A 25,811-nucleotide genomic window follows, 5' to 3' on the forward strand; every position below is an offset into this window, starting at 1 on the left:
AACTCTGCTGCACCCTTCGCATATATTAACACTGCTGATTACGGGGAGGACTTCCACGCCCAAATATGCCTCTGAAAAACAGTGAGTTATTCACAAGGTTGATATTAAAGTTCTGGCATGTCCATGCTACTGGCACAAAGAGATACAAGCATCAGGCAGAATTTATTTCTAATTCAATAGCCCATCTTTTCATTGCTAAAATGCCTACTATGAGTCATATGGTTAAATGGGAAGATTGATTGTTATTCCAGCCCCTCTTGCATTTCCCTGTTTGAAAGCCATTGCTTTCCTCTACGTCAGCTGGATTCAGTGTTCATGCCTGCCATGTTTCCTCTCCTTGCAGGAAGAAGCCCACACACGTGACCGTGAACTGCTGGTTCTGCAACCAGGACACGGTGGTGCCGTACGGGAATCGCAACTGCTGGGATTGCCCCAACTGTGAGCAGTACAATGGCTTCCAAGAGGTACGGTGACAAACGGCTGGGAGGGTGCATGCCCCGTGGAACAGGGCTTGCAGGAAAACCCTGCTCCTCATTTCAGATGGTACAGGCCTAGTGCAGAGGAATATCCAGTGGTTTGACAGCTGGCAGCTCACGCTGAGCACCCATGGACTCAGCAGCTGATCAAATTGGAGAAAGAATCCATGAGTACTGGGATGTGCTGACATAGAATGATAGAGACAGATTTTCCTTTCTTCCTTCATAGGGCAAAAAAGGGCCTTGACATTTTCACCAGTATCTCTTAATAATCTTTTTTTAATATATGGAACAATTCTTCTCTGCTTTTGTATTTTGGAAGAGCTGAATTGCTTTATTTAGGGTATTAAATAACACAGTCAGTCTTAAGAAAAAATCCACCACGAACAGCTGCTTGCAATAGGTGTAGAGAAGTAGATGGGGTACAAGGTTTGAAGCATTTTGACTCTTCTTTACTGACTTATTTTGTTACATAGGGGAATGTGTGGAGTACAGAGCTCCTGGCAGAGCTTAGGGAACCTTGTTATCAACCAGAGGATACTCAGCTTTGATTCTATGATCTCACCTTTGCTTTCCCTCCTGCCTCCCTTTTGCTTCTTGTCAGAATGGAGACTACAACAAGCCCATCCCAGCTCAGTACATGGAACACCTCAACCATGTTGTGTCGGGTGCTACGACCTTCTGTGATCCTACCAAACCGCAGCAGTGGGTGAGCAGCCAAATTCTGCTTTGCAAGAAATGCAACAACCATCAAACCATGAAGATCAAACAGCTGGCTTCATTCTCACCGAGGGAGGAGGTAAGCGTTCGTTAGGGACTGGCATCACAGGAGAATGTTTGTCCAGGGCATTCCCATGCCTGTTTGTTATTCCTGCTCTGATTGTTTGCTCTATAATAATATATTTGTCTGGCTTTGCGTATGGTAATGTGCTACAGCCTAATAAGCAGAAAAGATAGGAAACGTTCAGTGCTCCTACAGCCTTCAGAAGCACTATGTGGCACTCCAGTGCAGGGGAGGTTGCTGATTAGTCTTCCAAATTTACCTAATCCTACTCCAAAGGCAGAATGTAATGACCTCTTCTAGATGGATGCTGGAAGTTGAAGCTTGAGCCTGAAACCAAATGTGCACATTGCTGAGATCAGCTGTAGCTCCAGTACTTACCATTGACCCAGCTGAGCTTACAGGATCTGATAGGCACAACAGCCCACTAGTCACCTTGAAGCTTTAATAGACTTTGTTTTTCCTGAGGCCTTGGCGGTGCTGCTCTAGAGAAATGGGAGAGGAATCCTGTGCAGCCACATCATCTCCCTGGTCAGGCATTTGTGCCTAGGGGGGCAAAGGGATTTTATAGTTACAGCAGCAGGAATTCCTGCTGAGCAACTTGTTGGCCTTTGCATTACTTAATATGCACAGAAGATAGAATAGTGGGGTTTCTCCTTCACAGTTCCACGCAGAGAATTTAGTGCTCCATTCATTAGCTTTCAGCCATGGTCAAGCCTTGGGGTCGTAAGACTGCGCTATAGTGGGATGTGTTCGTCTTCTGAGTTGCCTACTCCAGAGTCTGCTTTGTGTAATTGTAATGAGTTTAATCAGGATGACTCCCAGGGAGCAGATTTAAATTTGATCACGCTTAATGAGAACATCTTTGGCTGATTCCCTTTTCTCAGCTTTATTTCTAGTCCCTGCCTCTTGCCAGACCTATTCGCTTGCTCACGTAATGCCAGCCTTTGGCCTCTTTTTAGGCATTCAGTGCACTGCAGGGCCTGTGCCAGCTAAGAAACATGGGACTGTGATCTCCAGCGTGGTTAGATGTGGGTGTCAGTGACAGCAGTGGCCTCTCTCAGCATTGCTGGCCTGTCCACTAAGGGGTGACCCTGCTACTGGTCTCCTCCATGTGATTCCTGCTCAGTCCCGGCAGATGGAGCTTAGGAAGCTGCTGCAGCAAGTCCTCAGGCAACTACAATGCGTCTTTCTGCTCCCCTCTCCCAAAGAAGCTGCAGGCTTTCAGCTGTGTGCTTTTGGTACAAGGATCTTGATAGAGACTGGGAGTGGAAAGAGCCTCAGAAGTCTCTGTGATAAGTGGTGTGTCCACTGTAGTGATGCTGAAAAGCTTTCCTTCGGCCCTACTCACTGTCTCTTTTTATAAGTGCTATTAGTGATTTATGGAGCTCATCTCACCAGGGCCTTCAAACAGTGACAGCCTTCGAGGCTGAGTTTTGGAAGGAGCTTGACTTTTTCTCTATCACATGGTGTGAAGGGACAACAGGTCTTTTGTGTCCCCTCATTTGAGGAGGGGAAGAGCAATTCTCTTTTGTCTCATCTTCTGTGTGAGTTCATAAGGTCTCAACAAAGACAGCAAAATTGGGCCCCACAAATTCAACATTCTGAAATTGGGCCACAGCAGCCTTTTCCAAGGGCTGTTTTGTCTCTCCTGGGACAGGGAGGCTGGGTCAGCTGTGTGTGAAATTGGGTGTACGGTTGGCCTCCAACTTGGTCACTGCTGAGCCCTGGTTTCAGGGGGCTGTTCCTTTGGGGGCTGGAAGCATGACTTGGTAACATCTCAGTAGCAAGCACAGTAACTGGTGAGGGACCTACAGTTCTCACCTACTTTTCCTCTCCTCTCACCAGGGCAAGTATGATGAGGAGATTGAGGTGTATAAGCACCACCTGGAGCAGACCTACAAGCTGTGCCGTCCGTGCCAGGCTGCGGTGGAGTATTACATCAAACATCAGAACCGGCAGCTCCGGGCACTGCTGCTCAGCCACCATTTCAAACGCCGTGAGACAGACAAGACCTACACTCAGGTACGTGGGGAGAGACCACGAGGGAGAAGAGCAGGGAACAAGGTACCTCTGCACCTGGGTTTGCTGCTGGGAAAGGCAGGCAGCGGCCTTGGGGATCTCTAACTGGGAGGCTGGGTGTATGGCAGAAGTTTAGAAGAGCACAGGGTGGTTGCCACAGGTGCTTCTGATGTTAGTTTGAGGTTTTCCTCTTGCTCGTGTCATTTAGTGCAACTGCAAGAAGGTAAGGCTGATGTAGTAATAAGAACAGAGTGGAACCGGCAGAAAAGGGGAGATAGGGTTTTGAATATAGTGAGGAAACTCATTTATAAGTACAGTTCTGGCAGAAAAGACGAGATATGGTTTTGAATGTAGTGAGGAAACTCATTTATAAGTACAGTTCAGGTGAGGTTTTCCTCTTGCTCGTGTCATTTAGTGCAACTGCAAGAAGGTAAGGCTGATGTAGTAATAAGAACAGAGTGGAACCGGCAGAAAAGGGGAGATAGGGTTTTGAATATAGTGAGGAAACTCATTTATAAGTACAGTTCAGGAGTCTACAAAATACGGGGAGGGGGAGAATGGGGGGAAGAAAAATGATGGGAAGTGATTTATGCCCTTCTCTCTGTCTCACTGCCCTCCCTGACCTTGGCTTCTGCTCATAGCTCTGCTGTTGCTCTTTGCTAGTCTACAACATCCCCTGTGGTGTCAGCCCAGTACAGACACTTAAAGGATTTGAGCAGTAAACCATAGAGTCTGGAAGTATTTCATAAAGCACCGTTTCAAAACTTTACTACAGTTCAATCAGCTTCTGACAAGGTGTTTCTCCCTTCCTCTACAGAATTTATGTTCATCCTCCTCTTCTGCTTCCATAACCACACCAGCTCAGGTGATATTTCTGCGGTTCTTGGCCTTCATCAGCTGTGCTTTCCTGGTTCTGATGGCCCTGTATGGGTCAGGCGACCCCTTCTCGCTCAGCGCAGCAGTCCCTGCTCCCGTCCCCTCAGGCCCGGCGTCCCTTCGGAACAGGACTGCCACGAGCTCACGTGCAGACCTGGAAAATGAGACTTCAGTGACCGTGGCAGGTTGGCAGGAGCTGCTCCGCCTGCTCCCGGAACAGATGGTGGAGAACCTGAGCGCCGCGTGGGCCTACGGGAAGAATCACCAGATGGCAGTTGCTGTCCTTGGGCTGTTCACCTGCCTGTTGGCCATGTTCTTAGCTGGGCGGATCAGGTGGGTGTGCTCTTTGCTTCTGGTTCACTTAAAGGAAAACTGCAAGTCGAGAGAGGTGATTCTGCCACTTTGCTCTGCTCTGGTGAGACCTCACCTGGAGGATTGTGTGCAGGTCTGGAGCCCTCAATATAAGAAGGATATAGACCTGATGGAGAGGGTCCAGAGGAGGGCCACAAGGAGGATCAGGGGGATGGAGCACCTCTGCTACAAGGACAGGCTGAGGGAGCTGGGGTTGTTCAGCCTGGAGAAGAGGAGGCTCCGGGGAGACCTAATAGCGGCCTTCCAGTACCTGAGGGGGGCCTACAGGAAGGCTGGGGAGACCCTGTTTAGAAAGGCCTGCAGTGACAGGACGAGGGGAAATGGCTTCAAGCTGGAGGGGAGCAGATTTAGACTGGAGATTAGGAGAGGGTTCTTCACTGTGAGGGTGGTGGAGCACTGGAACAGGTTGCCCAGGGAGGTGATTGAGGCCCCATCCCTGGAGATATTCAAGGAGAGGCTCGACGAGGCCCTGGGCAACCTGGTCTAGTTGGGGGTGTCCCTGCTGACTGCGGGGAGGTGGGACTAGATGGCCTTTGGAGGTCCCTTCCGGCCTGGGCAATTCTGTGATTCTATGATAATGTTGGAGATCTTTTGCCCTGTCTTAACTTAGTGGCCCGGGGGGTAAACATTTGCCAGAATGGCGAAGGTAGTACTGGGTGGCACGGTTCTCCCTGTTCTTTGGGTTGCCAGCCAGCTGGATGGAGACAGCAGAGCTTGCCTTGGGTCTCTGCCTTCATTCATTCAATTTAAGCTTGAATTACTGTGGATGAAAAGCTCCCCCTGCAGCTCTGTAATGTAGAGAGAGAAACTCATTGATTGAGGTACTTAGCACAGCAGTGGGAAGGGCTGCAGATGATATAACTGTAGTGAGATATAGTATATAACCTGCTCCGACTCTGTACCCTCCCCACCTTTTCCCCACCTCCCCTCAGATTGCTCAGGACCAAGGGGCTTCACTGATGATCAAACTCTTACCTTGTGTTTTGTTGGGTTTCTTTTTGGCATTGCAGGCTCCGCAGAATCGATGCGTTTGCTTCAGTCTTGTGGTTCGTAGTGATGAGTCTGCATCTAGCTGAGAGGTACCTGAAGACGGAAACACCCAACTGGCTGGACACAGCCAAATTTGGCACCACGTCCTTGTGCTGCTTGGTGGGCTTCACCGCAGCGGTGGCCACGCGGAAATCAACGGGCCATCGGAGATACCGGCCCCGAAGGTCAGAGCCAGAGCAGTGACGCTGGGGGAAGGAGGAAAAAAAAAAGCCTTGTGAACTCTTTGCGACTGGTGCTTCTCTCTCCTCTTTTTATTTTCCCTTCCTCTTTTTTTTTTTTTTTCTTTTTTCAATTAGATAAGCAGTGAAGATCTCTTCTTCCTTTATATGCATATTTTTTCCTTTTTGTTTTTTTTTTCCCCATCCTTGCTTCCCACTGTGCTAGCTGCTTGGAGCATTTCCACTGCTGGTGCTAGCAAAGGAAGCTACTCCTGCTGCCTCCATTTCTCCCTTCCTCCTGAATCCTACGTCAGCAGTGCAAATACCCAACTTCCCCAAAGCCACTTCTTCCAGCAGCTGCTTCACAAACTGCTCCATAAATGCAGCCACCTCCTCCCCATTCTGCTCCTCCAGCCAAAGAGGTTCTGGCTTCTCCTGTCCATCCTTAGCCAGTCACAGAGGAATACTCTGCCTTGATCCTCCATGGGGCCCAGGCCACCTTCACTTTTCTAATGGTGCTGGTCATTTTAATTTGGAACTGATGGGAACTTGCCTCTGGATTCCGAGTCCTCGTACCGTGTGCTGTAGGAACACTGCATGGTGTACAGGCGTGCGAGGAGGGGATGTGCCTAGCCCATAATAACCTGGTTCTTCTTGCCTTTCACTGTGTGGCATCACTTAACAGCATGCTCTCTTGCTCTGCCATTCTCCTATGACTCCTGTTTTAAATGGAGAGGTGTCCTTAAGTGCTTTTGACTGGAACTTCCATAATTTATTTAAAAGGGTGCTTTAAAAGGTCATGTAGCTCAGGTTGTCTTAATTTGAATATCTGAAAGTGTTCAGCTGTTTTAGGCTAAATTTTCAAATCTGCTGGTGGCTGTTGCTTTCTATGCTGGTTTTCTTCGGGTTCTTACCCACCCACCAACCCCTCCAGGACCATCTGTGTAAAAGCACAAGTAGATAAAAATGCCTACGTTCCACCACTCCTATAGCCTTAGAAAGAGAAGAAATGTGGGAAGAACAACCACATGCTTTTTGGTGTGTGGACAGCTTTCATTGTACATCACTACTTAATTCAGTCACTGTTTTTCCTTATCCTTGAGAACGCAGCTGAGGAGGATGTGCTGTAGGAGGGGGTGGGAGCCTCTGCCGTGGGACCGCCTGGCAAGAGAGATACGTTTCTCTTGTCACTTGAAAGGTTCTTTTTTGAAGTCTGACATCAGCACGAATGCTGCTGCGGGAAGGGGTCTGGAAATGGTGACTTTGAGCTGAGTGCCTGGCAGTCCTCCGCTGCAAGCTGGGATAACTGGGATGTTACTGTGGGGAGGAAGGAGCTTTCAGCTGCTTGGGGTTTTGTGGGATTAACTTGCTGGGGCCTCTAAGGATAAGCGTTCTGATTATCCTGCGCTGGTTTTTGCAAGGCGCTCCACTGCGTTCCTCATCCAGATTTGGGTCTTTTCAAGAGGAAATAGCATTGTTACAGAACATCTGCTGTTTTCTCCTGTTCAGAATAGTGCAATGGAACTTGCCACACTAAGACTCTGATATAACTTAATTGGGTGTCTTGATCTTCCTATGTATGAAGTCTAAAATAATCAGAATGGAGCTCTCACTATAAATTATTTGCAGTTCCTACTGAAAGATCCAGACACTACTGGCTACTGCAGATGCTGGTGAAATTATAGAAGCTTTTAGAAGCTTTTTTAAAGGAAATAAAAGATATTTCGTAGCTTTTCATGGTTATTGTTCTTCAAACCAGTATTCATTGCGAAAGCAGCAAGCTAGCACTAACAAAGGCTCTGATATTGTTAACAATAAGCCAAGCTGAGTGTGTCATGGGAAGGTATAACTCCTGGCTGAAGGACCATGTGCCTATAACTTAACAACCAACATGGGAAGGGGCCACACAAACCTGCTTCCCTGTGGGGCTCTCCTTTGGAACCTTTTTCCAGTGCCTTCTGATAACTGCAATATCCACCTCTGAGCAAACAGAACACCTTTCTCCATTCTGGTGCTTGTGAATGATGCTGTTTTGAGGGCTGTTTTACTTGTCCACAAAAGGAATCCAGCATCTGCAAAGTCTGGTTCCAGTCTTCCATGTTCCCATCATTTACCAATTCTGACCCAAAAGGTTTGTCTTCCAGCTCACAGTCCCAGGTTGTTTCCTGTTCCACTCACAGACTTTCAAAATGCTAAAAAGTACCCATTACATCCCACTTTCCACTAGGACACTTTATTGAATGTAGAGAATTGTCTCAAAGTAACTACTACAGGAACCCACATGACTTTATCAAAACAGTAAAAAAAGCCAGCAGGAGGGTGCAGGGTCCTCAGTGCTGGGTTAGACTTTCACAATTGCTCTGCTCCTCTTCCCTGCTCTCCATCGGGAGATTTAGTAGGAAATGTTCCTTAAACATCCAGTCTTTTTTCTGTACGTGTCAGCCTGCTGGAGCAGGGAGCAGTGCTCAGACAGCCAGCAGTGACCTGCTGAAAGGACAGGAAGGGGCAAGGGTAAGAAACAAATGGGGAGGGGAAGCAAATCCAGTGCCAGCTCTGCCATTCTCTGAACAAGCTGCACAGAAGATCCAGGAAACCTCAAGTTGTTATGTCCATTGAGTGAAATAAGACATCTAGACTTCTTTTTTTTCCCCTTCCTGCTTCAGTACTTTCAAGTTTTCCCCATAAAGTTAAACGTAGGAAAAGACTGGTGTTTCTCTTCAGCTGTGATTGTCTTCTGCACTTACCTATACCAGTTGGATTGAAAGTTCCTGTGAGCTTCTAGTGCATGAACTTGGAACCACCTGGTGTGGCAGAGGTGAGGGGCTCCTCTTGCTGCTCTGCTGTCACGTCTGTCCAGGTGATGGGAGGAATCTCCTGTTCAGAAGGCTGTACTGAGACTGCTAGAAGGAGGGAGGGGTGTGAGCAGCTGACAAACTGTTAAAATGTGTGGGGATGGTCGTGGCGGTGTTGTGCCTGATTTCTAATGGCAATATCCTGTCTTTTTTTAATAAGAATAAAATCAATCTGTCCAAATTTTCTTGCCTAGTAGCAAGGAAACTCCAAGTGGCAGCCTCCTAAGGTGCTTGTCAGCCTCTTCAGATGTTTTCCTTTAAGGACCTGAAAGTCAAGGCTGCGTGAAGTGTCACTTTGTCCTATTTCATGTGGCCTCCTGTACCTTCTGAGCAGCTGGTTTCCCCCTTCTTTTTAGCAGCACTTTCTTTTTTTTTTAATTCAAACATGCCTTATCTTTGGGCCCTCTGGGACCTGGCGCCTTTTAGGATGTTTTGCTGTTAATTGTTATGTTTTTCCCCTGTACTTGATCTCTTCTTTTATTCTCTTTTTCTTTCTTCCTGTGCAGTAGAGTGGTGGGATGGGGATGGTGCGCGGTAGACGGCAGGAACAGGCAGCTGGTGGAACTGTGGGGAGGAGTGGGGTTAACACTGTGAAGCCTGAACAACACTGTTAAGAAGCATTTTAGCTCTGTTTGCACAGCCAGTGCAAAGCTATACTGAACTATACATTCTGAGCAATCTATACATTAGCTGCAGTTGACATGCAAGCAAGAAATCCGTTTGTCTTAGCTTTATGCAGATTGACACAAATGAAGTATATTTACAAGTTGCACTAACATTATGTCAGAACTTCAGAAAGCTACTTTCTTTTATGGCCAAGCTGTGCAGCTGAAGCCCTGCTCTCTGTGGTGCTTTGTCCACAACTTATCATTGAAGAACTTTTGGACTCATAATTGAAAAAAATTCAAAGGCAAAACAAAATAACAAAACGCAGACTGAAGTGTAGTTCAGTTTTAATGCCAAAGAAGCTTTTGTCTTTGCTCAGGTGTCAGCTTGTTTTCCCACTTCTTGGTTGCCTCAGCATGTCTGTGCTGCTGCTTCTAAAAGCAACAAAAAAAACCTCAGAGCCTCAAAATCAAACCTGCAGCAATTCAATTTCTTGTCTTTTAGAGACTCTGATGCTGATAGTCTCCTCTCCTCTGCTTTTCTCACGTGCTTTGTCTCACGTACTTTTGCTGATGGTAGATGGTGATTGATCTTTTGCGGGAGAAGGATAAAAGGAGGAGAAAGGTGTTTTGATTTATGAACTGCTAGCATTTGATCTGTACCAATTGCATCTCCTTAGACAATTGGCCTAAAGAAGATCAGTTATCAGTATTTTACTGTTGACTGTTTCTGGAAAAAAAAATTAGTTAAGCCTTTACTGAGACTGTTCCTGCAATACCTGATTTTGGTGCCAAATAGACTTTTCTAAACGCTGTGCTGTGCTGTAGGTTCTCTAAGGAAGGTGCTTTGCCAACTTTGCATTTTTTTACCTGAGGTTCAGTTAGGAAATAGCTCCGTAGTTAATGTGCTGTCTGACTCTGCCTGGTCGCTTCTCCTGCAGTGAGTTCAGCAGAAGGAAACGTGTGTGCTTCCAGCTCAGGTATTTTGGTGCTAATCCAACATCCGAGCACAGCGCTACCATCTTCATGAAGCTGAGGTGCTATTTTGTACGACACATGGATATATGTTTCCTTCTGCTGAGGGATATAAAAGCTAACGAAGGGCTGGTAACTTAACTAACACAACTGACACAGAAATCATCCAGAACCACTTGATCAGTGCTTTGAGCTTCTTGTTCTCACTTAGCTGGGCTCTTACTTCAGGCCACAGAGGAACACATGGTTACCTGTGGTCACCAGATACAGCTTTATTGTCTAAGGATTCTTCCAGACATGCAGGCCAGAGCATGCAAACATCTTAACACTATTAGAGGATTTTAGCCCAAAACCCTCTAATGTCAGGTGCTACCTTTTTACCCTGGCCATGTGCTGGTGTCTGGACCAGAGGATGGTACTACAGAATGGAGCTGAGATGGGGGGAATTGTTAGTGGGTTTGTGTGTTACTTGAAATCAAATATGCTCCAGCCCAAAGTGGCCAACTCTGGCTCTCACAGCGGCCGTGGCTGATCTGCCAACTCGAAAGCATCTCGTACCCTGCCCCGCAGAGCTGGATGTACCAAGGGGCCAATTTGGGTTCTATAAGTGCCTTTCCCTGGATGAGATTTTTTTTGACATCACTGTGTTACTCTGCTTCAGTGGAACTGAGGCAGCTGCGGCCTGGGACAGCAGTGCCTGTATGTCTGCCAGGCCAGTGCTTTTCTCCTTCCTTGTGAGGCCACCAGTGAGTGTGGCTGGGAATAAGAGGTTCCTTGGGCTGCCCTCCTAAATTTCTGAGCAACTCTGCAGACTATAGGAGGGCTGAGGGAGGACCCAGAGCTAGCAACCAAGTAAGCATCTCTGCTGCTGCTTCTGGTCTTCCTGAAGCCCTGACTGATATCAGTGCATGCTAACTGAAGCCTTTGTGGCCCTTGACAATTCTAAATCCATTATATTTATATCCCATTCTTTCCTTCCTATTAACTTCTCCTTTCCTACATCTGTGCTTTGCATGCCCTAGTGAACGGAGCTTGGGTGTGTCGAACGGTGAGGACACAAGGGGAATATTAAAATGGTGTAGTGGTGTTTTATTTTGGCTTTATGAATATTTTTCAAGTACGCTGAAATTAATGTGAAGCTAATAATCATGCTTAGATGCTATAGAAAGTATGTATTGATGTATTGTGGACAAACTATTTATACTCTTATAAAAATTAATATCATTAATAGCCAGGTGATTGCTCCAGACAGACTCCACTCATGAAAGCAGGGAGCTGTGGTATATGGCTTTGCTTGGGTTTTTCAAGAGATGCTGTTGGAATTGTGTGCTGTCACATATAACCTGCTGGTTCCAGGTGTGCTGTCACCTGCAAGTACACTTGGGGCCTCTTTCAGCAGACACTCTCATGTGAAAAGGGGCAGTACTCAGTCCTGAAGTGTACCTTGAGTCATCCCCTGGAAAGCCTCTTTTGGGACCAAAGCTGGGCAGGGAGAAGGTCCTCTGAACATTTTTGTCATGCCAGCAAATCTGGATTTTTGTAGACCTGGGATGTGTGTATATACACCCCCCTGCCTTCGTGCCAGTAGCTAGAAAGCAAGGCAAGTTGGTGCCAAACACCTGGCTGAACTCTACAAGGTATTAGTGCAGGACCTGGCAGCTGGAGCATTTTCAGCTATAGCTCAACCCTCCTTTTTTATCCAAAGCAGGGCAACACCTAGGAGAAAGGAATTCCTAGTCTTGGCAGCTAAAGTTTCTAGCTCTCAAGTCACATGTCAAAATCTTAATGTGTCTGAGACTTGTGCCCTTTTTGGGCATTATTCTCCCCTTGCCCTTTTTTTATTCACTGTATTGCTCTTTACTCCTGATTCTGACTGGAAGCACAGGTTGTGGCACTGACCCATGTGATGCATCAGACCAGGCAAGTGACTGCAGGTCGGCTCCCAGAAAGTAGTTTTATCTCACAGCCAGCAGAAAGGCAAGAGAGAGCTGCTCCTGCAGTTGGGGCTGCCTGGGGGAAATGCTGCACGTATACATGGATAACTTAGACCTAAATTATGATGAGACCTGAAGTCCAGAGGAACCGTTTTACCCTGTGACTGAGACGTGGTTCCCTGGCTGCCTCCCAGCAGATGAACCTGGGCACATAGAAACTGCCTGGTGGTGACTGCACCTCACCTTCTTCATGTACTCAATCTTCTGATAGTAGGAGTGTGTCCATCTGCAGCCCTGGAATCCATAGGGGGGTGTATATACACACATCCCGCCTTTGTGCCAGCAGCTAGAAGGCAAGGTTAGTTGATGCCAAACACCTGGTTGAACTCTACAAGGTATTAGTGCAGGACCTGGCAGCTGGAGCATTTTCAGCTATAGCTCAACCCTCCTTTTTTATTCAAAGCAGGGCAACACCTAGGAGAAAAGAATTCCTAGTCTTGGCAGCTAAAGTTTCTAGCTCTCAAGTCACATGTCAAAATCTTAATGTGTCTGAGACTTGTGCCCTTTTTTGGCATTATTCTCCCCTCTCCCCTTGCCCTTTTTTTATTTACTGTATTGCTCTTTACTCCTGATTGTGACTGGAGGCACAGGTTGTGGCACTGACTGATGTGATGCATCAGACCAGGCAAGTGACTGCAGGTCGGCTCCCAGAAAGTAGTTTTATCTCACAGCCAGCAGAAAGGCAAGAGAGAGCTGCTCCTGCAGTTGGGGCTGCCTGGGGGAAATGCTGCACGTATACATGGATAACTTAGACCTAAATTATGATGAGACCTGAAGTCCAGAGGAACCGTTTTACCCTGTGACTGAGACGTGGTTCCCTGGCTGCCTCCCAGCAGATGAACCTGGGCACATAGAAACTGCCTGGTGGTGACTGCACCTCACCTTCTTCATGTACTCAATCTTCTGATAGTAGGAGTGTGTCCATCTGCAGCCCTGGAGTCTGACCTGACCTGACACAGGTTCTCCTACATCTCTCTCTAGAGATGTCTCACCCAGGGGTGGTGCAGCATCTCTGGTTAAAATGTGAATTAGAAAGGCACACACACATATAGGGTGTTGTCTCTGAACAAGAGGGAGGTGTTGGGACAGAGGAGGGGAGGCTCTGCTGGCAGGAGGTGTTTCTTCAGGACAGTGTACAGTCCCATACCATGTAATGCTCTTCTTTAACCTTCTCTTTATTTATTTTTAAAGTATCTGTGTAGCAGAGTTGTGCCCAACTGTCTAGTAACGCTGTGATCATTGTAAACACTAATTAAGATACACAATTTTTGATGTTCACAACCAAGTTCTGAAATAAACGGCTTCCGGGCCCTGACTATTTCCACAAACTGTCTGACTCCAGAGCCTTTTTTTTTTCTTTTTCTTTTTTTTTCCCTCCTCCTTTGTTTTTTGATTACTTTTTGTCTCTTACCAGACCCACTGTTATCACATGCACAAATGGCTCGGAGCACTGCGGCAGTCTGAGAGCGCAGACACCGCTGCAGTGCTCCCTTCCAGGCTGTGATGTGGCTGCTTCCTGCTTTACGATCCTCTTGATCTCCTCACCTTTTTTCATCTGCTTCTGAAAGAAGTTTTAGTTCAGCCAACCATTCTCAGGCATGAAGCACGTTCCCGTGACAGCACCCCTGCTTTTTAGCAGTTTCTAGCCCTCTTGATGTGACAGCGGCAAACGCTAAAGAGAAAAGCACATAGAAAAGGAATAGGATTTTGCACGTGTTGCAGGAATTTACTTTGTTAAGAGCAGATCAATATTTAAGCCATTCTTTGGTCAGCACTCAATCCTAAGGCATTAGTATGCTTTTAATATGCTTAAAATTCTTCACTCTTCTTTGCTAACCAGAAAAATTCCTTTTCTGGATGGTGCAAGACAAGTGGTTCCTCAGCTGCCCCGAGGATCTGCCTGCACTAACTTGGTGAGGTTGAGAAGAAGAGGGGCTGTTGAGCAGGAGAGGCCATGGGAGTCCCATCCAAAACAGTTACAATCCCAGGGAAAAGATTGTGGTTGTAAGTGATAAACAATTCTAATATCTTCCAGCCCAGTAAGGGGAAAACTGTCAAAAGCCAATAAGCCAGATAAGCTGTTCTCCAGTGCAGCAAGGAGCTGCGTAAAGTTGGATCCTTTAGCCCAAAGATACAAAAAGGTGCAAAGTTAGGAAAAAAGAGCTGTGTTGTTCACAGGTGGTGCTCTGATTTGGCCCCTCACAGACATGGCACGGTGGGTGGTAGGTATCACCCTTTGGGTACGATTCATATCCTAGTCCTGAGCTGCACTTTTAATTTCCTTTCCCATTCGTTTTCTCTTACAAAGCTGAGATGACCATGCACATCCGCTATTTACCTCTGTATGTGTGGTGGGGCAAATGTGTATCTGTCTGTGCACCCAAGGACTCTGCACGTGTGCCAAGCGTGACACCCTTCCCAGGTCCTCTGGAACCTGAAGAGGTTGGGCAGTTTCTGCTGCGAGACTGAGGAGTTCCTTGCCGCCGCTAAAGGCATGTCCTGCTGGCACGCACCAGGAACCTGGTTGCCTCAGATGTTGTTCAGCCTGATTAAGCTGGTCGGGATTGTTGCTGTCTGCCTCGTACTAGCAGATAAGTAGTTTTATAAGATATTTTGAATTGTAATCTTAACTCTAGGCTGCTTCTTCAGGACATGCTAGCGCTGCATAATATTGCTGCATCACCTCTTTAATCTCCAAGAGAGAAGAGCACGTGCATCAAGCACCGCACGGTGCAAGATTGAGATCCGTGTATTCCTTTGCTCTCTGATTTACTACTGGCTTTCCTCTGCCAAACAAAAAGCCACATTGCTGCTCTCACCTGTCTCTGTTTTTATCAGAAGTGAGATTAAACCTTCAAATATCGCAGCTTGATTACTTGCTGCATAGTCTGATATCTCCATTTTAAAATGTATACACTTCATACTTTGTTAGTGCTTCGTCATGATTTACTTCACAAGACTATTACCTGTTTCTAACTAAACAAAAATCTTACAGGAGATCCTTGGGAGATCTTGTTCATATTCTAGACTTTCTTCCATGTGTTTTATTCAACATCTATTCAAATTTAACAATTTATTAATTGTTAAAAATGTTACAAAATTCCTATACTTTCAGCGTTGCAACCTTCTTAGAATGCTCATTTTGATGGTGAGGACACACGTGAGACTCCAAAGCTGACTCCTCCTTTCTGATGCAATGTAGTCAACTAAACTGTACACACAAGCTAAGATCAGTTTGTCATTGCAAGGAGGGATAGAAAGAAGGTAAAAAGAGGAGGAAATTTTTGACAGGTTGTTCAGCTTAGGTTGATTTTTGGATTTTAAACCACTGCAATGATAGGTGATTAAATGGGGGTATCAGAAATTAATTGCATAGTTTATTTGCATATAGTATTTGAGTGTGAAATACTGTGGCAGTGCTCGCTGCAAAAAGTCTTTGAATTCTAAAGTACTCTCATACAGTTATTTTACCAGTGGAACAGGAGTCAGCTTATGTCTGTAGTACTTAAAAATCAAGCTAATTAGTACAGGTGCCAGTAATATGTTTTGTGTTACCTCTCCTTATGTGTTCAAGCTGGACACGCTGTTTTCAGTTCCCCTCTTTCACTTGGAAAGAACCCGCTGAAAACAACTCACAGACCTGGAAACACAATTGCCATTATTATTGCCACTTCACACTTTTTCCAGGCACTATAACAGAGATTGTTGTGGGTTTTTTTAAGTACTAGGAGCAAGACACTTCCTGGAGGGAATGCTACAGGAGCACAGTTCCCTCTGAATGGCTATGCTGGCACGTATTTGTGGCTAATTATGATATGCAGGGAAAGGAAAACGTAATGGTTTAGATCTCAATTTAGGGCTGGAAAACCCAGGTTTGTGTCTCTCTTCTGTCAGGATTTTTATGTGACCTTCAACAAGTCACTCAGCTTCTTTTTCCTTCTCTTTCCCAACTGTAACCTGAGGGTAGTGAGCCTTCATTACCTCACAGAAGTACAATGAAGGCAAATGTATTAATGAGGTTCAAATGTTAGTTTTAAAACAGAACTCTCGTGCCTAAATCTTTATCTAGGTGCCCATAAAAATACTTTTCTCTATACTGGCATCAGAGGTAAGCTGTTGATTCTGGTTTCTAGAGACAAAATGACTAGTTGATTACTTCCTTCCCACAGTCATGACATTTCTAAGCATGTTGCCTGCATGTGCACATAACAAACATAAGATGTATTCTGTGCTTGGTCCTTTGTGTATCTGGGTTTTGTAAAACGTTCTGGTGGTCTCTGGGTAATTTTCTCATCCAGGGAGAGAACCAAGGCATTATGCCTATTCGTGCCTGAGTTCCTACACTGTCCCACCACGTTTTCCCACCCTGTTTTGTGGGACAGGTTGGTGCACAATAATTTAAGTAATGTTGAGCAGTTCTTCCTTCCCAAGTTTGAAAGGTGTAGGAACATTCCCATAAGCTCTTAAGCATTCTTCAACTTGTGCTCCTGCACTGAAAAATGAGTACAAACCTGGTAACAAAGCAAGTGTTCATGCAAGAAGTACAACTTAGAGAGGGAGTTACTGGAATGAACTTATTGCTCAATGTCTGTCGTGGTGTCATTTGCAGGTACCTTTCTGGGGATTCGATTACTCTCTTCCCTGGTGGCACCGGGACTGGCTTCCCTTCCTCTGCTACGTCTCTCTTTGTCCCAACACCACCCAGTATTCTCCAGCTGACAAACCAACAGCTCTTCAGATCCCCACGCAGAACTTCTTCCTCCTCTCTTCCTGGTCGTCTCAACAGGGCGCTCTCGCTGGGTACCATCCCCTCCTTGGCCAGAGCAGGTAAGTGTGTGGGAAACTTTCTGGCCCAGTGGAAGTGACACTGGAGGGGCACAGGGCTCCAGAAGGAAATGGGCTGTGAGGTATCCACATGTTGTAGTCCTGTTTAGGGATTGCTGCTCCTGTGGCACAGAGGAGTATCCACCATTAGTATGGATTAGTATGGATGCCAATTTGTGAACCTCCATTAAGAATCACAGCATGATATGGGGTTGGAAGGAACCTCTGGAGATCATCTGGTCCAACCCCTGTTCCAAAGCAGGGCCACCCAGAGCAGGCTGCACAGGAACGTGTCCAGGTGGGGTTTGAATGTCTCCAGAGAAGGAGACTCCACCACCTCTCTGCGCAGCCTGTTCCAGGGCTCTGCCACCCTCACAATGAAGAAGTTCCTCCTCATGTTTAGGTGGAACTTCTTACATTCAAGTTTGTGCCCATTTCCTATTGTCCTGTCACTGGGCACCACTGAAAAAAAGACACCTCATCCTCCTGACACCCACCCTTTAAGTATTTATAGGTGTTGATCAGATCCCCCCTCAGCCTTCTCTTCTCCAGACTAAAAAGACCCAAGTCCCTCAGCCCTTCTTTCTAAGAGGGATGTTCTAGTCCCCTAATCATCTTTGTAGCCCTAAAATTATGCAGCACACCATTGCTGAGGTTTCATTTGTATCACTTTGTTTTTCTGACTTCAGTACTTTTCACTGATTTTTTTTTTCCTGCCTCATTATTATGGCTGCTGTGCCTGACAGCTAGATGGGAATTCGTTTCACTCTAGGATCTACAGTTAAAGCTATTTTCATGAGAAAAGGTTACAACCATATCTTTACTTCTTTTCCTTCTAAAGTAGAGGCAAGCCAGGCTGTGATACAGTCACAGGGTTGTTTTTTGGAGCCTGCTGGGCAGATCTGTTCTGCTGCAACTGGAAAAGTGGGTTATTCTGATGCTGGCACATTGCCTACCCAGGAAAACAGGGACATTTTTCCTGCCTGCATTCACACCCGTCCCCTGATGATGCAGTTACATTTCTAAAGGGTGGGCCTCCAGTAGCTGAACCAGCTGGGTTCAAACTGTTTCATTTTTGCTTTTTAGATTCTGGCTACTTGTTCAGTGGCAGTCGACCAGCCTCGCAGTCATCTCAGTCCAAGGAATCTCCTACATCAGGTAATGTGCTGGGCCTTCCAGAGCAGCTGTCTTTGTGGGATTTGCAGTGAAACACATGATCCAAGTTTAATTCTTTCCTCCCTGCTCACGTGCCAGTGAAAAATATCAGTTTTACTGTTAGAAAGGCTGCAGAGAGAGTTCCAACTAAGAGTGGGAGTCCATTAAAATATTGGCTGCCTTTCTCCATGGGAGAGCTCACAGAGAAGCCAGTGAGACAAAGCAAGGAACCCTTCTCTGCTCTAAAGCTGAGTTGAGGTAGCTTTGAGAGGAGACCTTAGACTGTTCCTAAGGCACCTCTTCTGTTTCACTTTTGTTCCCCAGCCCAAGGAACTGCTAATTTGGCTGCCCTGTCTGCTCCTGTGTGACCTGTCTGTTGCCCTCCTGACCCCAAATGGATCCTTTGGCTGCTTGGTGCTGTTTGAGTGCTTGCTGTTGGAATGTGGTCACAGCCTCAGCTACTGCCATTGTGCAAACCTCCTCCCATCCTGATAACGCTTTCCCAGCAGCATCTAAAGGACATGCCAGAAAGGTTAATTTACCTGCAAAACAGCCCGTGTAACGCAGGCTCTCCTGAATGGACACAGCTGAGCAGAAAGAAAGCTCACCTGGCTCCTGAGAAACCCATCTCTAGTCTAAGTCATTCTTGAGTGCACCAAAGCACGTGTGGAGTTTCTCCACGTTTTGCAGTCTGGGAACCAGGATCAATAAAGAATTTTAATACAAGATATGTTGGACAGTTGCAACTCCTGTTCCCGTTCCTTGTAGAATTGTTACAGTCATTCTTGAGTGCACCAAAGTGTGTGGAGTTTCCCCACGTTTTGCAGTCTGGGAACCGGGATCGATAAAGGATTTTAGTACAAGATATGTTGGACAGTTGCCACTCCTGTTCCCGTTCCTTGTAGAATTGTTAAAGAAAACTGTGCCTATTGTGTTGGGATTATGATCTCATGATTTTCTCTCTGGGGATGTTTCCATTTCAGACCACTTCTCCCTGCTGTCAGGCAGCTGTGCTCCCTCCCGCATCCCCTCTCCGGCACCCTCGGTGGCTGGCTCCGTGACCTCCAGCTCGGGTTCCCTGCGGTACCGCCGGCCGCTCATCAGCCCTGCCCGCCTCAACCTGAAAGGACAGAAGCTGCTGCTTTTCCCTTCTCAGAATGAGGGGCTGCTCACCCCAACCAGCTCAGAGGAGCACACCCACTCAGACAGCAACATCTTTGCCACCGAGTTGTCCTCCTTTCCAAAGAAGAACCTCAGCGAGCGGGGAATGCACGGTACGCTGGCAGCCTGCTGCACAACTGAAAATGCATTTGTAGGAAGGAGTTGGCTTGCAAGCCAAGCCACGTGTCATCTAGGCCACACAATAGATGGGAAACCTTCAGGAGACACCCAGGTGGTGATGTCAGTTAGGCTACCAAAGCTCCCTTGAGAGTCCACTGGCCTGGAGAGCCTTTTGTCTGCCAAACTAAATGTCGTTTTCTCACTTAGTGGTGCCCCAGGGATACTGCTGCCACTCCTCACCTGTGTTTGGGTAACTCCTTTAACTATGGATGTGGTGATGCTGATATGGACAGCATTTGAGACAAACATGCAGGCAACTTCCACAGCACAGCAGTGAAATTTGCCTTTTGTTCCTGCTCCTGTCCTCAATCCTTTCATGATTTAACAAGTCAACCATTCATTACTCATGTCTAGCTTTAGTCTGGTAACTTCTGCTACTTTTGACTTCTACTGGTGCTTTCTGAAATTTCATGTCTTTTTCTCCTTGCAGATATGAGATCTGCGATGGAAGGAGGGAGTATTTGCAGTGACAATTCCATCAGAAAGGAGGATCGCTCATCACACTCATCTACCTGTGTGGTAGACACAACTACCAAAGGGGAAGATTTGGCAGGCTGGAGAGGTAGGTGAAGTCATGTGAGTGCTTCATGTACGTGTGAGCATTTCTGTGAGGGTCACTGAGGTCTTCCCTGTGCTGTAGTAGTGATCTGATCTGGACATCAAATAAATAAGTGGTAGTAAAGTGGATGTTCTGGCTGCTATTCTAGGACTTTAATTATTGTTCTTTGGACTTTCTGGAGAATACTAAGAGCGTGCTAAACTGAGGCAGAAGGAAAGGGGTGGGGATGCGGGTGTTGAGTAGAGCAATGAGATGAAAACAGAACCAAAGGGAGCAGTGGAATCTTTCCTGATAGGAAAAGTGCTTCAGCAGCTGTTGCTTATAGTGGAAACGCTGGGCAAAGAGAGAGGAAGAGCACAGCATATGTTCACTGTTATTTATCTCATCAATTCTTTAATATCTCTTTCTACTATTCCCTTTTTTTCTTTGTGTTGTCCTCTTCTACCAAGGTCATTTTGGTAACTCCGCTCTCCGAGGTCTGCTGGCCGTGAGCCTGACTCTCAATGCTGTCTTCACATCGGCCTATGTCTACCGGAGCCTGCGCTGATCTGTGCCAACACTCCCTTTCTCTCTGGTTCCACCTGCTTCCGAGGAGACAAGAAGAATTCAACCACGGCTTCACATCTAATGGCTGTGCCATTGGTGCATGCTGTTTTTTTAAAAAAAAACTACTGTGTGCTCAACCGTCATGACAAGGAACCTAGATAGCTGCTGCCACCACTTCCAGGTAGAACATATCACAGGATTGTCCCTGGAGGTGGCAGGCAGAATTCCCAGAAAGCTCCATTTCAAAGAAGAGGCCAGTCAAATGGCCCATGCACTTTTCTTCCAAAGGAACTGACCTGAGACACAAGTCTGAACATGTGTAAGCTATGGGTTTAGGAACCTATCCCCAGCTCTTCTTTCTGACATATTAAACCTCATGCTGATGGTGCTGGTAAAATAAGGAGACTTAGAACAAATCAGATGGAGAAAAGGGATGGCTCAGTAGCTGGTGCTGAGCTTTGGCTACTGTAACAGCGTTCCCAGCCTCTTTGCCCAGTGGTTCCTCTTCTCTCTTCCCTTTGGCACTCTCCTCTAAATTATCAGTGAATTTTCTTTAGTTGCCTTAAGCTTGCCTAAAGCGTGTGGGTGACCTTGGCTGCTCTGTCATATTCTTGCATCTTATATGTCCATGTGCTTCCACCTGGGCTGTGCCCTGAGGCTGCTGTCACCAGTTGCCCTTCTGGTCATGCTGGTTCTCAGAAACTACTGTCTGTACATACCTCCAGCCAGCACAGTTGCTGTAGGTGTGCACCAACCCCAGACAGACATCCTTTTGTGGTTTGCGTTAGAAAGAGGAAGCCTGAGCTTTGCTTTACCCAGGAGGCATTAATTCTGTTACAATTAATGCTGTAATGAAGAAAGGATCCCTCTGTGATTTGCACCATAGTCAAAGGGCTTCAACTTGCAGCTTCAACACCAGCAACTCTGCTGGTGTTTTCACTGGGGCAGCGAGTGGCACAGCTTTGTTCTTGCTGTAAATCGCACAAATCTACTCTATTAGAAGGTAGGTGAGGAGCTGTGTGATTGTATGCATTTATCCAGAAACCTGATGCCTCGATCTGGTATTAGGATTTGTTAAGTAACCATTTAAGATATTTCTTACTCGGTTAAATGCCAAGGTGCTCTCAGTGAGAAATGTCAAACCTGCTTCTGGGTAGATTCTTCTTTTCTAACCAAAAGCAAATAGCCCTAGATTTTCAAAAGCATCGTATGATTTGGACACTTTTTGCTTTAGGGTGAGCCTTCAGCATTGCTTTAGAATTCAGGGGCCATTTAGAGTATTGTGAAATCATTTAGTACACATTAGGAAAAAAAAAAATCTTGATCTTTATGTTTTGATTCTTAAATCCCAAGTGCAGAGAGATGATTTACCAGCGTATCAAGGATACCTGGTGAAAAGGGAGCCATCTGCCATTAGCTATGTATTTCCTTAAGCAGGACTGACTCTATTAAGAGTTTTTTCTATTGTCTCTTCCTTTGGGCTCCTTTACCTCAAACTTCTTTCCTCCCCTTCACCCCATTGTCCTGTGTTTGCATCTTGAATTACAGCGTCAGGCTTACTGTGTTTCTTCCTCCCTTTCAGTTTTGCTGCTGTTCCCTCTGTTGCACTCTTGTACGTGCCCAGAAATAAAGCCTATTTCTGCTGGTAATTCCCTGCTCTGAACCAAAATTCACACCTCGGAGTGATGATCACCCTTCCTTTCACTTCATTTATTATTTTTTCTTGCATGTTTTAATTGAGTTCCTACCACAGCCTCACTGAATACATCCTGTGGGTGATAGCCAGCCTCTAATCAGCACGCTGTATGGCACATTAAAGGGGGCTTTACTGCTGGTGATTCAAGCACTGAAAAATTCAGTCTCTTCTGTCGCTTCCATTTCTTCCTGCTCTGTTTCAGCAGCTTGCTTCCAGCTGCTGCTCCTCATCCTCCCTGGTTAGTGAGGCCTGCTCCTCACCTGCCCTGCGTCTCACAGGCAGGGGACAGAACATCTCACAGGCAGGGGACAGAGCTGCACCCACGCCTGTGACCCGAGAGGTGTCATTCCTGACTCTGCATCGCTCTCTTGGCCCCTTCCAAGCGTTGGCAAAGGCTGCACAGCCAGCACCTCCTGTACAAAGGCCTAGACCCGGGATGGAGACCCGCAGCAGAAAGGTGTGGATGCTACAGGTTGATCTTTCATTATTTTGCATGAATTGCTCCTTGTAGCCAAACCTGACCCATAGCGTTGCTCTTAAGAGATTTTTATCCCTTTTATAGACTTCTGCAGGCTTGCTCGAGCATGTGTATAGGCAAAATGCCTAGCAGGCCAATTTACAAGCTTCTATTTAGACCTCTGCTGTTTGAATTTGGTGATGTCCTGGTGCAGGGTGTGACATCCCATTCGTGGATCCTTGTCCTGACTTCCAGCATACCCAGGGGCCTCCTATGCAGAGACAAGCTTTGCCAGAGAATACTGTGGGTTTGCTTGTCTTTATTATGCCAACAGATGTGCACTGTGACTTCATGTATGCAAACTTTCCACTTTCACCTCCCAGTTTTACCATCGCACTCACCTGGAGTCCGAGTTGGTCTCTGTCTCTACCAGATTGCAATACAAATTTTCTCCTCCTTCCCAGCAACCAAGGAGCTGCAGCCTCTCAACACACCTCTTCTTGCCCATGTTCCAGATCAGGAAGGCTTTAACCTGTCACCGCACTTCTGAGTCTGCTCACTGAAACTCTTCTCGGAAGGGTGGTTGGTGACCTTGTCCAAAGCAATAGAAAGACTTTGGATTTTATTGCTGAAGAGGGAAGACAACCAACTTTTTCATTCTGGTGCTAGAACACTCTCCAGTGGTGCTTTCACAGTTGTGAAGCCTTCGCTTGACCAGTACACACAAGTGTACGTGTGTGTGTGTGTGTGCATGCATATGTATATGCTTGACCAGTACACACGAGTGTACGTGTGTGTGTGTGTGTGTGCATGCATATGTATAAAAATGTTTGGAGGGTTTCTTCATTTCAAAAGATCTGAGCCCATGTTTGTCTCTATCTTGTTGGCCTTAATCTAGCTCTTAGATACTGTGTCTATCTTGCTGCTGTTTTCTATATCAGGCTGGTTTGGAGGAAACAAAAGATTATCTGGTCCCCCCGTAAAAACCTTTGTGACTGATGATGTTGATCTTCATACAGTGTTGTTCAGGGGTGAGATTTTATTTTTCTAATCTTTTTCCTACTGTAAAAACTATCGGAGTGTATGGAATGGAAAAGATGTTTACAAAATGGTCTGATAAAGATTTGAGTATCACTTAAAAATACCAACAATTAATGATCCGGTGGCATATAAACGAGCTCCATTTCCAGACCTTTTCCATTACCTACCTTCCCTTGAAAATGCCTGTGTGCTTTCTCCTTGGGTGTGGGTTTATTGGGCATTTTCTGAGACCTTGTAGAGACTTTTGATGATTTTTGGTGTTCTGAATTAGAAAGAAATTGGATTTTAGAGTCTGGTTCCAGTTCCGCAGTCTGTGTGCTTTGGCAGATGTGACAAATATTATACACATATCTATTGATGGGACAGAGAGAACTGCTAGAAGGAGTTGCTGATTTCTGAAGGTCATCGTATCTTTCTACATAAAATCTTAGGCACGAAATAGGTCACTGTGGCAATGTGGGGAAAAAACTCATTGCTGGCATATGTAGGCCAGATTCACTGAATTTTGGGGCTGTCTGCTTAAGCAACAAATTTGGCTTGTGAATGTTTTATTCCCACTCCCTCTTCTTGGGTGATGGGAACGTCTGTAAAACACTGCTGAACTGACTGGGTTCCTTCAAACAGGGCAGCTGGAATTAAGGGCTTGTGTTGCTTGTGGATGCTGCTATATTTTTTCTTCCAAGCACCATTCCTGGAAATAATTATGGTCTTAACCTCTCTCACAAACATTTGTTAGAAGGCTAGAAAGGGCCGGATTGGCCAATACTTTATTTTTTTTTTTATTTTTAAATATACGTTGCATCCAGAAATTACCATCACTGTGTCCTGTGGTGGGAGTAAGGGACAGAGTACTTTTGGATGGAGTGGGTATCTAGAGAGGGTGAGGAGGACGATTTTGAGTCCTAAACCTTATTTCCTGTGAAAGAAATACTGTATGTCATGTGTGTATACTTGTATGGGGAGCTCTGACACTGTACAGTTTAGTTAAATGCGCTCCAAGGGAGGAGAAACTGTTCCTCAGAGGTTTTTAGTTCATGCTTTGTGTTTAAAGAGGAATATTTTTCTTTAAAAAATAAAAACGGATAAGTTTTCACCTCAGTGTGATTCTGTTTCTTGGGGAGCTGAATATTTTGGGGGGAAAGGGAGGTGGCATTTGTGCTTGTGCGTGTGTTTGGTCAAATTAACTTGGATCTCTTCACTCTTTTAAAGCTGACAAGAACTAAGAGAAAGCACAAAGCTTTGTGAGCTTCCCCAAAGCCAGGAGAAGCTCGTGACCATGATTTAGAAGTGGAGGGGGAAGTACATTGTTACGTTTTGAAGGCTTTCCATCAATTAAATGGGAAACAACCTGCTATTATCTGATGTTCTGAGCTTCTCCCCAGATGGAGCTGTGCCCACATAGGACCGTGCTGAACTCCTGTAGGATAGGGACCATCATTTACATATCTGTTTCCAGAGAAACCTGACCTGAGCTGATGACTCCAGGGTGGCCTGGCAACACCAGGACTATTTCATTTTGTCTGGATTTTCAGTACTTTGGAAGGCGGGGTGTAAGGGAGGTACCGAATGCAGGTACCTTGGCCCCCATCCAGCCACCTTCCAAACGTGCATGTGTCAGCAAGAAAGCCAAGAGGATTATTGAGATGGGTAAGGATGGGGTACATGATGTTTGGTGAAGCCCCAGAATTTGTCCCAAGAACACAGTCACAGTGTCAGAGTGGTCCAGTTGTATGCACACCTTACCACTTGTGTTCATTTAGCACTTAAGAGTTTTTCTTCCTCTGTGAGATCTTTCCAAGATTTTGCTTTTATGTATGTATTATTTTATGGTCTTTAGTTTATGGTTTTATTTTGTAATGTAAATTAAGAGACAGGTGGCATAAGCTTTTAGACATAGGCTTTCTAACCACAGGCTTCAAAGGCTGTAGTTTTCCTCCATTTTTACTTTTATGACTCAGGTTTCACTTTGTGTGTTGCTAATTTGTTTTAAGACCCATAAATGTATTTGGATTTGTCTTTAAAACCCTGGAG

At 45.9% G+C, this 25,811-nt stretch overlaps 1 protein-coding gene across 1 annotated transcript; it reads left to right on the forward strand.

The window, feature by feature from the left end:
* The first annotated feature begins 347 nt into the window (after window positions 1–347).
* TMEM201 (transmembrane protein 201) lies at window positions 348–23,497 on the forward strand. Its single transcript, XM_014941436.1, has 10 exons — window positions 348–464; window positions 1,081–1,275; window positions 3,106–3,282; window positions 4,097–4,488; window positions 5,538–5,741; window positions 16,771–16,988; window positions 18,072–18,143; window positions 19,124–19,414; window positions 19,912–20,043; window positions 20,490–23,497. The coding sequence occupies exons 2-10, from the start codon at window positions 1,117–1,119 to the stop codon at window positions 20,585–20,587; spliced, it is 1,743 nt and encodes a 580-aa protein (XP_014796922.1). The 5' UTR covers window positions 348–464; window positions 1,081–1,116; the 3' UTR covers window positions 20,588–23,497.
* The last annotated feature ends 2,314 nt before the right edge of the window (window positions 23,498–25,811 follow it).

The sequence above is a fragment of the Calidris pugnax genome, unplaced genomic scaffold (assembly GCF_001431845.1).
Source record: "Calidris pugnax isolate Ruff unplaced genomic scaffold, ASM143184v1 scaffold82, whole genome shotgun sequence".
In the NCBI taxonomy this organism is placed as follows: Eukaryota; Metazoa; Chordata; class Aves; order Charadriiformes; family Scolopacidae; genus Calidris; species Calidris pugnax.

Bases quoted from the DNA above. Each gene is read 5' to 3' on its own strand.
- TMEM201 (XM_014941436.1), top strand. From the start codon at position 1,117: ATGGAACACCTCAACCATGTTGTGTCGGGTGCTACGACCTTCTGTGAT. The intron at 16,989-18,071 runs GTAAGTGTGTGG...TTTGCTTTTTAG, and splicing joins CCCCTCCTTGGCCAGAGCAG to ATTCTGGCTACTTGTTCAGT. The intron at 19,415-19,911 runs GTACGCTGGCAG...TTCTCCTTGCAG, and splicing joins CAGCGAGCGGGGAATGCACG to ATATGAGATCTGCGATGGAA.